General features: G+C 47.3%; 1 protein-coding gene across 6 annotated transcripts in view; it reads left to right on the top strand.

Moving 5' to 3' along the window:
• TRRAP (transformation/transcription domain associated protein) overlaps positions 1–14,121 on the top strand; it is a 118,087-nt gene that overhangs the window by 47,698 nt on the left and 56,268 nt on the right. For all 6 annotated transcript variants that reach the window (XM_061209670.1, XM_061209668.1, XM_061209669.1 and 3 more), the window contains 13 exons: positions 443–511; positions 4,781–4,900; positions 5,140–5,259; positions 5,648–5,812; positions 5,909–6,090; positions 6,302–6,500; positions 6,934–7,062; positions 8,824–9,090; positions 10,275–10,481; positions 11,529–11,687; positions 11,783–11,917; positions 12,267–12,377; positions 13,273–13,419. In XM_061209670.1, coding sequence (XP_061065653.1) covers positions 443–511; positions 4,781–4,900; positions 5,140–5,259; positions 5,648–5,812; positions 5,909–6,090; positions 6,302–6,500; positions 6,934–7,062; positions 8,824–9,090; positions 10,275–10,481; positions 11,529–11,687; positions 11,783–11,917; positions 12,267–12,377; positions 13,273–13,419 — 2,010 coding nt within the window. The remainder of the gene's footprint in view (positions 1–442; positions 512–4,780; positions 4,901–5,139; positions 5,260–5,647; positions 5,813–5,908; positions 6,091–6,301; positions 6,501–6,933; positions 7,063–8,823; positions 9,091–10,274; positions 10,482–11,528; positions 11,688–11,782; positions 11,918–12,266; positions 12,378–13,272; positions 13,420–14,121) is intronic.

Below are 14,121 nucleotides of genomic sequence, written 5' to 3'. Positions count from 1 at the left end.
TGTTACACAGCAGGCACCTGTGTTTTACCTTGTTCCCCCGCTGTCACTGGAGCGCCACAGGGACAGGGATGGTGTCTGCTTGTTCATGTCTCTGCCCCGACGGCTAGCTTGGTGCTGGCTCAGGGCAGCACTCCGGGAACAGCTGCAGCACAGAGTAACAGGAGTAAAAGTCCTGGTATTGGAATGGCCGGGTTGCAGGACATTTTCTGTTGTTGTATCAGGGTAAATTCAGCCTTTCTATTTATAGAACATAAACAAATGCCAGTTACTCTCATCACTAGTTCGATGGCTGCGCTATTTCAGTAATAGAATCACTGCCGTTCTCACATTAAATAGCATGGAAAGTAATGATTACATATGAGTTTTCACCTAAGAGCTGCATTTTGGAATTGAGATGCTCCTGCTGTCAAGAAAAAATGGCTAAGGATGTATTTTTTCACAGCAACATCTGCGAAAGTGGATGGAAGTGGTGGTCCTCACCCACAAAGGGGGCCAGAGGAGCGACGGAAACGTGAGTGACTTGTTTGTTTCTGGGAGGGCAGCCCCACTGTGCACTGCTGTTACCAATGCTAATATCGGAGTGGTGCTTTTAATTAAAATTCCGGTCAGAAATCTAGTTTTATGTGACTATAGTCCATGTAAACTGTTAAACATATTTTGTTAGCATTACATTTTGCTTTTATTTCTCTTAATTGTTGAACATTCCTTTTTATGTTTCTTTAAAATCTCCCTTTTGTTCACTTTAACATGATGTTTTTGTTGATGAGAATTCTGGGAAGCTTGAAATGTATTTCAGTTTTATTAGTTTTTCTTGAAAGTGAGTAAAGTGTACTTTCTAGACTGTTCTGGCAGCTCTCGTTTGCACAGGCTGCAGTCCTCAGCTGCTGTTTTCCATTGCTTTCCGTCATCGTTGCCTCATAAACCAAGTAGAGGTTTTAGGACTTCATAAAAGCATTAAGGAGAATGTAATAAAGCATCGCATAAATATTGGCATGTATGTTTTCTAGGTCCAAATCCCCCACCCCAGTTGTTTGCTGGAAGTCCAAATGGCCAGTACTTCAAAACATTTTTTTACGGTTTTGAGGGAAAACCACTTTAGTTAAATCTTTTTAAGTATCCGATGTTGGTCACTAAAGACTTTGTCTCTTAAAAATGAATGGTTCTTGCTGTTTTGAATCTAATCTTATTTGTGTATGTTAATATTCTTTTAAGATATTTTTAAACTTGATGACTGTCCTCTCAGTGGGATTGTGTTTTCCACAAGCTCCTGTTACGCCCAGTGAAATGGTACAGCAGTACCTAATGAGGGGATTCCTTGAGCTCTTCAGAGGCATAATTAATGTGGCTTTTTGTCCTCCTGTGCCTATTTGTTGGATGCTGTGTTTCATCCCATCTTGTATTTTATTTACTTATTTTGGCTTTATTATGCTTTGTTTTGACCATTCTATGTCAAGGTGTCTTGTTTATGTGAGTCTTGTTTCCTGCTGCTTCTAAACAGCCAACAAGCAAAGCTAAAACAGGATCTTAAACTTTTTTTAGGAGTGTTAAACCATCCATGACCTCTTTGAAGGTTCGTTATTTTTATATATATAGGGAAAAAATCAGGAAATCTTCATGGGGGACAGCAGAGTGTATTTTAAAAGCCTAAGCTCCTGGGAGTAGGTGCAAGTGCCTCTGTACTTTTTCCTCCCCATCTCTCATCTGTTAGGTATTTTTGCTCTAAATTTATTATTTGTTTTTACAGTTAGCTGTTAATTCTCTGAAACATATAGCCAGTTCTAGAATAAACATTTAAACCCTAGTGGGTAGATGAATGACTTCCATTAGATCAAAAAGATAAACTTTTACTGCAGCTCATGTGGGATGGGGTTCGGTTGCATAGGGGGTGGGGCCGTGGGCACTGGGATGTCCCTGAGCCCCTTCCCACTGAAGCCTGTCGATCACCATATGAGCGTGACCCCGAGAGCCTGGGAACGTCCCACTGCTGAGGGAGGCCGTGGCTCTCAACTCAGGGGCTATGGTGTTTGGGGTCCAAGGCAGTGTGGCCACAGCTTCATGACCTCAGCTCAGGGCCAAGCCTCCTTTCTGCCCTTGAGCTCTGATAGTTTTTATGAATGCTCCACAGATTAGGAATGGGTCTTGGAAAGTAGTTTGTTTATTTGGTCAGATCCCCAAATAACATTGCCCAGTTGAGAAACTATAACCGATGACATGTTAAAAGTTGAATAAAAATAAATAAAAGCTCCCCATAACATCGGGTACCCCTAATGATCAGAGTTTTGCATTGTCATCATGTTTAGGAAGGTTTACCTGTTTGGCATTGAACTTACAGGGGAACACTCGTGACCACCTGTTACACTATGTCTGTGTACACACACACACACGCATGCACACGCACACGCACACCCCTTCTCAGGATAACCTAAGTATCCAGTGAGTGGCATCACGGCCTCTGGGTTCTTCTGGCCTCAAACATGCCTAACTGATGGGGATTAAACCCCCTGGTCCTCGTCCAACTCCATCTGGGAAAGAGGTTTTTTTAAATATCAGCACTTCACGCAAAATCTTGAATTATTCACTCTAAACAAAACAGTTATTTTTTTAATGTATTTGCATACAACAGGGTCTTACAGTTTCTCCCCCTAGACAAGAATTCCAAAGCTCCTTTTTTAAAAATTTGATTTAGGGAAGAGTACACGCCATGTGGCACCATCAGGAGGGCTGTTTTGGCATGTGAAGGGTGGAAGGCGTATTTTTTGCTGTTGAGCATCTGTTAGTTATTAGGCGCTTCCTGGTAATTGTGTCTTCACCGTGTTGTTTACCCCAATAATCCTGACTGTGCATTGAGTATATGGGAAGTTCTGTGTAAATAACATAAATAGAAAAAAGATGATTTTCCTCCCCATCCTCAGGAAAGCATTTCAGAGTGCGGGAGATGTTCCTTGTCTCCATTCTGTCAGTTTGAGGTGAGAACAACCTATTAAAAGTCAGTTTATGACTTGCAATGTGAAGAACAGTTTATATTTTCTTTTCTTTTCTTTTCTTTTTACCTTTCCGTTGCCTTTTTTCATGCTGTAATTTTTGTTTTGGTTCAGCCTGCCGTGGAAGGGGTAGAGGTGAGAATCTCAGTGGAAGTGCAGGAGGGGTTGTCGTTGTACTTGGTTTTGCTGTGACTTGTGGTTCTGTGGTGGACAGAGTGTGTCGTGCCTTTGAGTGCAGTGAGCCGTCCTGTCTGTCTGTGGCGGAGTTGTATTAGTACCATTGCCGTGAACTGTCCGGGTGCCACGCATGTTTTCTATTAGGACGTCTTTAAGCAAGATTCTAAGTTCTTTGGTTTTCTACGTGCTAGAATTGCAATATCTCAATATTTCTGATCCAGCCGGGTTTTGCTCTCATAATGTTTGTATGAACTCATGCATCTAACAACCTCTTGAGCGGAAATGCCACAAAGAATACATTAGACCTGCTAGAAATTGGGAGGAGTTCTGTTTCCTCTGACTGACCAGCTGCCTCAAACTGAAACCTCCTTGCTCCCCCTGCACCCAGGCCCCTGTGTATGTCTCTCACGCATACCACACTGTGGTGGTCACGACACTGACTTTGAACAGCCCAGCCCTGAGCTTTCCCTCTTCTGTAAAATGGGGATGGTAATACCTGTCATTCCTGCCTTCCGGTGGTGACGCGAAGGCCAGAAGTGATTTCGTGACAGTGCTTTGAAAACGAAAACCCTTAAGATGGAAGTACCATTGTTAGAAGGTTATTCTAATTTCAGGGTAGAACTTAATCTGCCTGAAAACTTGGAAACACTGTAGAAGAGAGCTCGAGAGGAGGCATGGGAGCAACGCTGAGCTGATTTTTCTCATTTCTTACCCGTCGCACCGTTTTGCCTTTTGGCTTAAAGAGACATTTTGAGAAGTATCTCCAGTGCTGCCGGGACGTGGTCCCTCCTGACTGGTGTTTATCATCCCCATTTTACTGGTTTAGAGTCATGGGTATACTATTACCCGCCACCCAGGATGGGACATCAGGGAGTCTTCCCTTCCCCGTGGCCTGAATGGCAGACACAAAACCGTGGGAACTGACACTGTGAACGGGAAGTCGGAATGACACTCAGTAATTGGCCGCTGAGCTGTTAGCACGTTAAAAAATGCAAAATTCTTGGCATCCCGCGTTTTGCATCTGATTCCGTAAAGCAGTTTGTCAGCTTTATTTTCAGGCCTGGTTGGCAAATTTTTAGAACCACAGTCAGTCATTTATTTATGTTGATAATTAATTTCCAGGGTAAATACTTCAAGTATTTTTTTTGAGGACTTTGTGCTAAGTTTTGAGGGTAAAAGCAGTCTGTGCCCTCAGAACTTAGTGCATTGGGAAGACCCCGTGATGTCATGGCAACGTGAGGGAATCCTAATGCTCACGGCCACGGGCATGACCCCCCCACCCCCGCCCCTGCTGGGCTCACCTCGGCAGCCCGAAAGGTCACTTCCAACACTTGTCAGTGTGCGTGAAAGCAAAGACGGCACCATCACCGAGGTGCACAGTCAGCTCCCTCTCCCCTCCGCTGACAGATGAAATCTGAAGGCCAAAGGCAGGTAGTTTCCTTAGGCCACAGCTGTAATCTGAGATTGGCGAGTTGTGGCTTTCTATTGATACATGTTAACTCTGCTTCTGTTGGCTAACCTTGCAAATGTAGCTAGAGCCTAGCAGGGTCTGTAGTGATGTTGGTATCTCTTGCTGGCAAAATTAATTGGCCTATTTTATAATTTCTGGTCTTCTTCATTAGGAAATGAAAATTTGTTCGGCAATCATAAACCTTTTTCATCTGATCCCAGCTGCACCTCAAACTCTGGTCAAGCCTTTGTTAGAGGTCGTAATGAAAACAGAACGTGCTATGTTGATTGAGGTAATGGTCACACACGGGCTAATTCTAATTCTTCCTCCATCTGTTGCTTGTAATGTTTTCACTGTCATATTTTAGATGGGTTAATCTAACAGTATAAAGATATCGGGCGTTAATATTTGCTGACGGTGCGTGCACTCCAGTTACAAGGGGGAGAAATGCACATTGGAACTGTGTGAGGTCGCTAGACCAGAAAAGCCTCAAATCCCCAGAAGGTCCAGTTTTCACCACATGTTTTCTAGGCCGGCAGTCCGTTCCGAGAGCCTCTGATCAAGTTCCTGACCCGCCACCCCTCGCAGACGGTGGAGCTGTTCATGATGGAAGCCACGCTGAACGACCCCCAGTGGAGCAGGATGTTCATGGTGGGAGCCCGGGGCTGGGGTCGGGGTCCTTGCCACCATGGTCTGGAATTTATATATCACTGTTGAGTGTCCTGGCTTTATTTTTCTCTAATGTATTTGAGTATTAGAAACATTGTCGTGTATGTGAAAAGCTCAAGTCCAGGAATTCCCCCCTCTGTAGGATTTTGGTGGTGGTAACGAACGAATGAGCTGCTAGGATTATGAAACTCAAAGTGTGATGATTGTCTGAAAAGCACTTTTTAAAGAGGGTGCTTACAGTGATTTTTTTTTTTTTTTTTTTTTTTGCCTGCCTTGAGAGATTTAGGAAGAACCTTAGAGTTTATATCATTTCAACATTTTGTGGGTTTTGATTAGCTTAAAACAGCTGTTTATTTTGCTTTGTTTTCAGAGTTTTTTAAAGCACAAAGATGCCAGACCTCTTCGAGACGTGCTGGCGGCTAACCCCAGCCGGTTCATCACGCTGCTGCTGCCCGGCGGCACCCAGACTGCCGTGCGCCCCGGCTCACCCAGTACCAGCACCCTGCGCCTGGACCTGCAGTTCCAGGCCATCAAGGTAGCACGGCTCTCTGTCAGGCACCCGACGTCTTAAACGTTTAGTCGAGACTCGGGGAGAACCCTGTCAGCTTCCTCATTGTCTCTTCTTTGACAGATCATCAGTATTATAGTTAAAAACGATGACTCCTGGCTGGCCAATCAGCACTCTCTGGTGAGCCAGCTGAGACGTGTGTGGGTCAGCGAAACCTTCCAAGAAAGACACCGGAAGGAGAACATGGCTGCCACCAACTGGAAGGAGCCCAAGCTGCTGGCCTGCTGTCTGCTGAGTTACTGCAAGTGGGTGCGCCTGGCGCTCTGCGCCACGTGGCCTGCTCCCCCCGATAAGCCTCCCCCCTGAGCTCTGCATAGCTGGCTCACTGCATGTGTGTCATCGCATTTGTTGTAGAGGACGGGCTGTAACTTTGAGCTGCTCAAAGGCAAGTCGGACATCAAACGTAGTTATGAAATTTGCCGTAATTTAACCTGCCTTCTTCTTTTGACCCTTCAGAAGGAATTACGGAGACATAGAGTTGCTGTTCCAGCTGCTCCGGGCCTTCACCGGTCGCTTCCTCTGCAACATGACGTTCTTAAAAGAGTATACGGAGGAGGAGATTCCCAAAAATTACAGCATTGCTCAAAAACGTGCCCTGTTTTTTCGCTTTGTGGACTTCAACGACCCCAACTTCGGAGATGAATTGAAAGCCAAGGTGGGTCCCACTGTTACTGCAGGAAAAGCCACGGCGTTTGAGCTCGTTTTCTAGGGAGCCAAGGGCACTGCTCGTGTTCTGCTGTGCCTTTCCTCGTCTGGGCCGTTTATGAGGAAAATTTCATTGTTGGGAAACATAAGGCAGGTCCAGCCGTGAACCAGTGTTGACGAGTAGTTTGTTAGTTCCCTTGTTTCTATAAAACAACTTGTTTGAGGTGTGAAGAGTGACCCAGGCCAATGTCTCTTTTCCTCAAGTTTTTAACCTACCTTTACAGTTGCCATTGTAATAAAAGACAAGATTATTAGCTGCACCCTTGATTGAAGTCTATCTTGATGGTGCAGCATAACCAAGCTGGTGGTCCTGCCACCTAGTGAAAGAGATAGAGAGCATGGCTTTGTTTTCCTTCTCCTTCACCGTAAAAATTTTTTTGTAGGTTCTGCAGCATATCTTGAATCCTGCTTTCTTATACAGCTTTGAGAAGGGGGAAGGAGAGCAGCTCTTAGGACCTCCCAATCCAGAAGGCGATAACCCGGAGAGCATCACCAGTGTGTTTATAACCAAGGTGACATCACTAACCATGCATTGGCCTGAAAAGTAACTTGGGAGATGTGACAGGTTCACGGAAATAAGCTTATTTCCCTAAGGCTTTTATTTTTCATGATTGCGTTAATTTATAGCAGAACATTATAATTCTTCCTAGTGAATTTATTAAGGCAGCCTCCATGTGGAATGAATTATCTTTTCCACATGAATAGATTCCAGTGAGAAACAGAATATATCTCAGTGAAAGATTCAGATGTCACAGTTGTTTTGTAGAAACCTCTATTGCTGGTCAGTAGAGTTTTCAAGATCTGTTTACATCTTTAGCTTTGCAAAAGAATCTACTAAAAGCCAGTGAGAATATTAGACTGGATCCAGTTGCCGCTGTGCCCCTTTGCTGCCAAGTTCATGAACGTCGTTGTGGCACTAGGGTGTCTGAAGTTAGCTTGGGTCTCAGCACTTTTACAATAGTGTTTCCGGTTTGCACTAGTGAGGCTTTTGGAATCAAGTGTCTGCTTGAGGAATGCCTGTGCTGTGTTTCCCATGGTGCCTCGGCTCTCCTCTGCCATTAAGCTATTGAACTTCACCGGCAGACGCCGAGTTTGCCTTGAGGTTGTTGGACTGAGTGTTCGTGCACGGTTGGTGGTGGAGCGCTGTGAGCCGTGGGCATTCCCGCCTGTAGCGCGCCACCCGTGAGTCACCGCCCTCGGAGAGGACACAATGGTTTCCTCACTGCTCCATCCTGGGGTCCAGGCAGCGGGAGTGCTGTTCACATGGACAGGTTGCTGGGCCTCCCGTAGTCTTTGTCCCTTAAGACGGACCTCCTTCCTGCGGTTTTGACCCCACGCCCACCCTCCTGTGGAAGTGAGAGCTGAGCCCAAGGGATTATCTTTGGTCCACATACTGATATTTTCCTTGTTCTGGGCAGCTGTGGGGAGGTGGTGACCCGGACTTGGCCCCTCCCGTGTACTGCCTTCTCTAGGCTGTGTCCTCGGGGCCAGACGCTGCCGACTCGGCACAAGTGAGGAGCTGGGATCTCCAGCGTCGATGGGGATAAATGGTGCGGGGCAGGCTGGCGCCCTGGGGAGGGGCCGCCGTGAGGCAGCACATCCAGGGGAGAGGGGGCCCTGGTGAAAACGCAGTTATCGTGGAAGACTTTAGTCTGGCAGGTCCTCTGAGAGACAGAAGGTGGTTAGGGTACTTACTGGATGCTGCAGTCAGTATTCACTGGCTTGATTCACGAGGGACGTGTAACGTGTTCCTCAGAGTGCGCATTTTTCCTTATATTCATGAAACATGTAAAAGTCTGTCAGATACTTGATTGCATAGGAAAGCATAACAGTTTTTTTAAAAACAGATTTTTTGGTAAGTAACATTTTCTGATCATAATACTAAAAAATAAGGACAAGGTTATTAATGGTTGACCAGAAAAAAATCTCAATTACTTGGAAATTAAGAAACTCAGTCCTGAATCACCTTGCATTGAAAAGCTAGTATTCCTTTTCTACCTCAAGCCCCTTTGCCCACTGCATTCTGACTTCTAAGCCTGCCCCTTTTTTCAACATTGAAATAAATGTATCGAGTTTGTCATCTGTATGTAATAAAGGAAAATTGATGTGACGTCATTGAGTCCATCCCTGTAAAGCTTAATATTATGTGTGGAGAGAGAGAGAGAGAGAGGGAGAGAGAGAGAGTGTGTGTGTGTGTTTCAAGGCCTCGACTTGTCGAGTGGCCCTTCAGGGGCAGCAGACCAGAAGTGCCTCCTGTGCTCGCGCTCTCGCAGGTCCTGGACCCGGAGAAGCAGGCGGACATGCTGGACTCGCTGCGCATCTACCTGCTGCAGTTTGCCACGCTGCTGGTGGAGCACGCACCCCACCACGTCCACGACAACAACAAGAACCGCAACAGCAAGCTGCGCCGCCTCATGACCTTCGCGTGGCCCTGCCTGCTCTCCAAGGCCTGCGTGGACCCCGCCTGCAAGTACAGCGGGCACTTGCTGCTGGCCCACATTATCGCCAAGTTTGCGATACACAAGAAGATAGTCCTGCAGGTACTCGGCGGGCCCCCCCCCCCCCCGCCCCGTCCACCCGACACCACGCGCACATGCTGCTCCCACGGACGAGCGCAAGCGCAGCCTCCTTCCCTGTGTATTGTCTTGCCCAGTACATTTAAAAATGCTCCTCGCTGCCGTCTCTTTGTGACTGTGGAAGCTCCACGATGATTCATTCTCACCCTTCCTCCCTGTTCCTGCTCGGCCCGCTCCTTCCTCTGCAGCCTTGCTTTTGAAATAAGACAGTGTCTGCTTTGTCCGCCTCATGCGTCTCTACCCGTTGCATGAAAATGTGTTAGTCGAGGGCCCCGGCCCACGCCTTAGCTAAAGACAGACAGTAGGCACTCTTGAACCCTCGTCTCCTAACCGCTCTTCGGGTGACGACCCGAAGCACTTGCTCCTTGCGTTGCTCAGTGGGTGAGGCTTGGGCGTCAGGCAGGCTGAGTTCGAGTTTTGTTTCTTCCCCTCATGAGTTCCGTGACTCTGACTGAGTTCGTCACTGTTCTGTGTAAGAGTTAAAGATAATCATGCACTTGAGCACTCAGCCTGTCTATCCCACTAAGCACCTGGTAAGTGCTGGCTCTCGTCCTGTCCTGTGAGTCACTCTTGATTGTTTCCTCTGACCACTCCCTCTTGGGAACTTCTCTGGACCGGAGACCCCAGGGGCATCTGTGACACCCTGTCATTCTCCCAGGCATGCAGGCTCAGCAAATTCTGTTGTTTCCAGCCCCCATCCTGTCCCCTCCGCCCACGGTGCCAGTCGGCTGGTCTGTGTTCCCATGACCTCACGTCCATCAGACCTTCACTTGAACTAATTCAGCACTGTCTCTGAGAGTGGCCCCTTTCACTCCATTTTCTACCCTGGGGCTGGAGTAAAATGATCTGTATCCCTCAACCGACTTCCCACTGGTTACGCTAGAGGACCTGGGTCCTGCTCGTCTTTGTATGCTCCACCCTAGTTCAGCACGGGCACATAGTAGGTGCTCAGAAAATATTAGAGCAAACATATTCATTGACCAAAACTGAATGAAAGAGAAAGTAACTACTGCGGTTTTTCCTAATAAGAGAGCCCTAAGGAATTTCTTTAAATTGTTTTGCAGAAATATCATGCCTTAGTTCTAAGTGATTGTGTTTATCTTGTGTTTTAAAACCTTCATTCTATCAGTATTTCTGTCCTGTCTTAGGTTTTTCACAGTCTTCTCAAGGCCCATGCAATGGAAGCCCGAGCAATTGTCAGGCAGGCAATGGCTATTTTGACTCCGGCGGTGCCTGCCCGAATGGAGGACGGGCACCAGATGCTGACCCACTGGACGAGGAAGATCATCGTGGAGGAGGGGCACACTGTCCCCCAGCTGGTTCATATTTTGCATTTGATAGTGCAGCACTTCAAGGTGTGTAGGAAGTACTGTAGATTGATGTCGATTGCTTCAGAGCAAATACCCTGTCAGGCATTTGCTTTGAACTTTCGCCTGTCTTCCGTTTTCTGCAATAATAAGGTGGTCATGCATCTTTCAGTAAAGGTAATTCTGATCCATTGGTTAGTATGGGTATGTGTATGGCCTTATCAACATGGAAATCGTTGTAGTTTAGAGAATGTGTCCCTGGTATAAGCTTTTTGCTAAGATGGCATTTTTCTTGTAAGTACAGTTGACCTTTGAACAACAAGGGTTTGAACTGTGTGGGTCTACTTACATGCAGATATTTTTCAGTAAACACGTACTACAGTATTACATGCTCTGCGCTTGGTTGAATCCGTAGATGCGGGACTACGGATGGAGAGGGCCAACTGTAAAGTTTATACTCGGCGTTTGTGACTCTGTCAGGGGTGGGCACCACTGACCCCTGTGTTGTTCAGGGGTCAGCTGTACTCAGTTGTCCACGAATACAGATGAGTTGTTACTCTAAGGTGGGAGGTAGTTGTCATTAACTCTAGATTTTGGTAACTTGGCTTGAAGGGGTCGCTGGCACCACCTTCTCTATAACCAGATCACCCCCTTTGTTGGATTTATTTATATGTAGATATTTCTTGTAGATGTTTGGGTAGAGGAGAAAGGATTGAGTTAAAAGCTAATTCTTTTACAGCCAGCTCTTTTAGAGTTGGGAATTTGCTTCTTGGCATGGCTAATTTGTATGACATCAAGTCTGAAGTTTAACACACGTGACTAGACTTGCCTACCTAAAGATGATTCAGTGTTCAGCATATTTTAAAGATGGTCCTAAAAGGCTGAAACACGCTCTTATATTGGGACTCAGTGCGGGGTTGGGGGGGAGGGATAAACACACATACGAAAGGTGATGAGAATTTCTTTGCTACAGTTACGGTTCAGAATTCTTGGGCGGGAGGTTGGGCCGTGTGTGCTGGGGCCGAGGCGGGTCGCGTGGGCGTGCGTGCGGGGCAGCACGCAGCGTCCCCGGCGTGACCCGGCCCGCGCCCGCAGGTGTACCACCCGGTGCGGCACCACCTGGTGCAGCACATGGTCAGCGCCATGCAGAGGCTGGGCTTCACGCCCAGCGTCACCATCGAGCAGAGGCGGCTGGCCGTGGACCTGTCCGAAGTCGTCATCAAGTGGGAGCTGCAGAGGATCAAGGACCAGCAGGTAGGGCGTCAGCCCCTCGAGTCTTCCCTGACTGTTCTTTATGCCTCTCCCCGGAGAAGAGTCAGGAAGGTCAAGTGTGGGTGTGTTTCTTTAAGCCGGATGCAGACATGGACCCAAATACAAGTGGAGAAGGAGTCAACTCTGTCTCATCTTCCATTAAAAGAGGCCTGTCGGTGGACTCTGCGCAGGAAGTGAAGCGCTTCCGGACGGCGACGGGAGCCATCAGCGCAGTAAGAGCACGTGCACAGGCTGCGAGCGCCTTCTTTTACGGGTTCATTTATCCAACAAACTTTGAATGTGGGCCGAGTGCCCGGCGCCGTGCCCGCAGGACAGCTGGGAAAGGCTGCGCCCACAGCTAGAAACCCCACGATGTCCCACATTGCTGGCTTCCTGGACCTTGGGCCCTTTCAGTCTCACACACGTGACCCCACACTTTCTCCACGGCTACTTTGCTTGTCCTTCTGCGGAGACCACGCCCGCCAGTGGTGTCCCCGACGTCCGGGATGGGGTCTGCCCGGGAGGAGGGCCGCGTGCAGTTAGTGGGCTGCGCTGTTGAGAACTCGCTTCCCCCGCCTGCAGGTGTTTGGACGGAGCCAGTCTCTGCCGGGTGCGGACTCCCTCCTTGCCAAGCCCATTGACAAGCAGCACACGGACACCGTGGTGAACTTCCTCATCCGCGTGGCCTGTCAGGTGTGGTATCTGTGTGTCTCAGCTTAGGGATCCTTCCGAACAAAGGCTGCTTGATAGGCTCCAGTGAGTTTGATTGTCTGTGATGGTTTAGTCAAAAAAGAAATAGACAAACCAGGGTCTGAGAGCTAGTTTTGTCCCTTTCATACCGAATTCCGTTTATTTCGTGACTTGCTAATATCTGAAATCTGTCTGTGTTTTATAATAGGATTTTAAAAAACTTTTTTTTTTTCAGCGGTGATGAAGTAATGGTATAGCTTATAATAGCATCTTGGTGTTGGGGAAACATGGCAGTTCAGTGATCTTGGGCAAATCACTTGACTTTCGAGTTATCTGTGTCATAAAGGTGTTGGGATGACCCAACCTACATTAGTTATGGACAACGGTAGTAATTCAGATGCTTTATAACTTGCATTTATCATTCAAATCAGTAATATATTTTCATGGAGTTGTTGGGAATCAATTCCTGAAACTTTTCATTTTTATATTTCAAAAAACCTTGTAACTGAAATTTCCCTTACAAAGCAGTTTTTATAATTATTAAAAAATAGTATATCTTGCAACACTATTGAGGATCTCCAAGTACTGAAAACAGTCTTCTAAACTCTTCAACCGATCCTTTCCTGTGTGCTGCAGCGTGCTGGGCATGACCAGGGAGGCCCAGCTAATGGATTAATCGCACAAATGAGTGCAGATCACCACTGACCCACTGTGAGGGAGGAGGGGGTGTCCCCAGGGGGAGCAGAGACAGCTGGGTTGAGGCGAGCTTGCGTCAGACGGGAGAGGAGGTGGCCAGGAGGTGGAGCGCTGGGGTGGGAGGGCGTGGGGCAGCAGCGGGCGAGAGGCCTGTGAACACGTGTGCTGGGAAACTCGGGCTTGAACGTGAGTGAACTTCCAGGTTAACGACAACACCAACACTGCGGGGTCTCCTGGGGAGGTGCTGTCCCGCCGGTGTGTCACTCTCCTGAAGACGGCCTTGCGACCAGACATGTGGTCCAAGTCGGAGCTCAAACTCCAGTGGTTCGACAAGCTGCTAATGAGCGTGGTAGGTGCGAGGGCCCGGGCACAGGCGGGCCACCAACCCCAATCTCCTTGCCCGCGGCTGGTCATGGCCCCTTTCGCCTCCTCCTCTGGCCACTGGCTAATGAGGAGGGAGTGTCATTCGCTGAAAATGGCTCTAAATCTTCAGCTCTCACCTCCACCCCAGGGAGAGTTGGGAGTTTTGAAAACAGAATACTTCTCTTGCCTTTCACAGATTAATTTCTTAAACTCACCTACCCACTTGGCATGGAATAAACATTTTTAGTTGACTTATGCAGCCACCTTTAAAGTAAAGTTGAATTTTTAAAATAGATTGAATGATGGACATAGCACTGTATAGTCAGGTAATTAGAGATAGCCCCAGATGCTAATTATTTGTTGGGTTTTTTTGGTTGTTTTTGTTTCTGTAAAAACCACGATTCTGTAATTTTCTGGAGGTTGCAGAAGCTGTTCCCTTGCCTTATCCATTTCATTACCAGGATACAGTTCAGTTTCTCTAGTTCTGTGGTGAAATTTGAAAGCTTTTGGTCTCAGGATGATCATACCTACTGTAAGCGTTTGTTATTTTGTGCTGCAAAGATTAGCATCATTGCTCAAGTTTTTTGAAGGGTTAAACAGGTTAACCTGTGTTATGGAAACAGAGTAATAGGCCCCCTGAGTCTGCAGCACGTGCTTCGCTTCTAGCTTGGTGCTTAACTTATTTGCA

The sequence above is a fragment of the Eubalaena glacialis genome, chromosome 13 (assembly GCF_028564815.1).
Source record: "Eubalaena glacialis isolate mEubGla1 chromosome 13, mEubGla1.1.hap2.+ XY, whole genome shotgun sequence".
NCBI lineage: Eukaryota > Metazoa > Chordata > Mammalia > Artiodactyla > Balaenidae > Eubalaena > Eubalaena glacialis.
The sequence above is the reverse complement of the archived record's forward strand: the minus strand, read 5'-3'. Positions and strand labels throughout refer to the sequence as shown.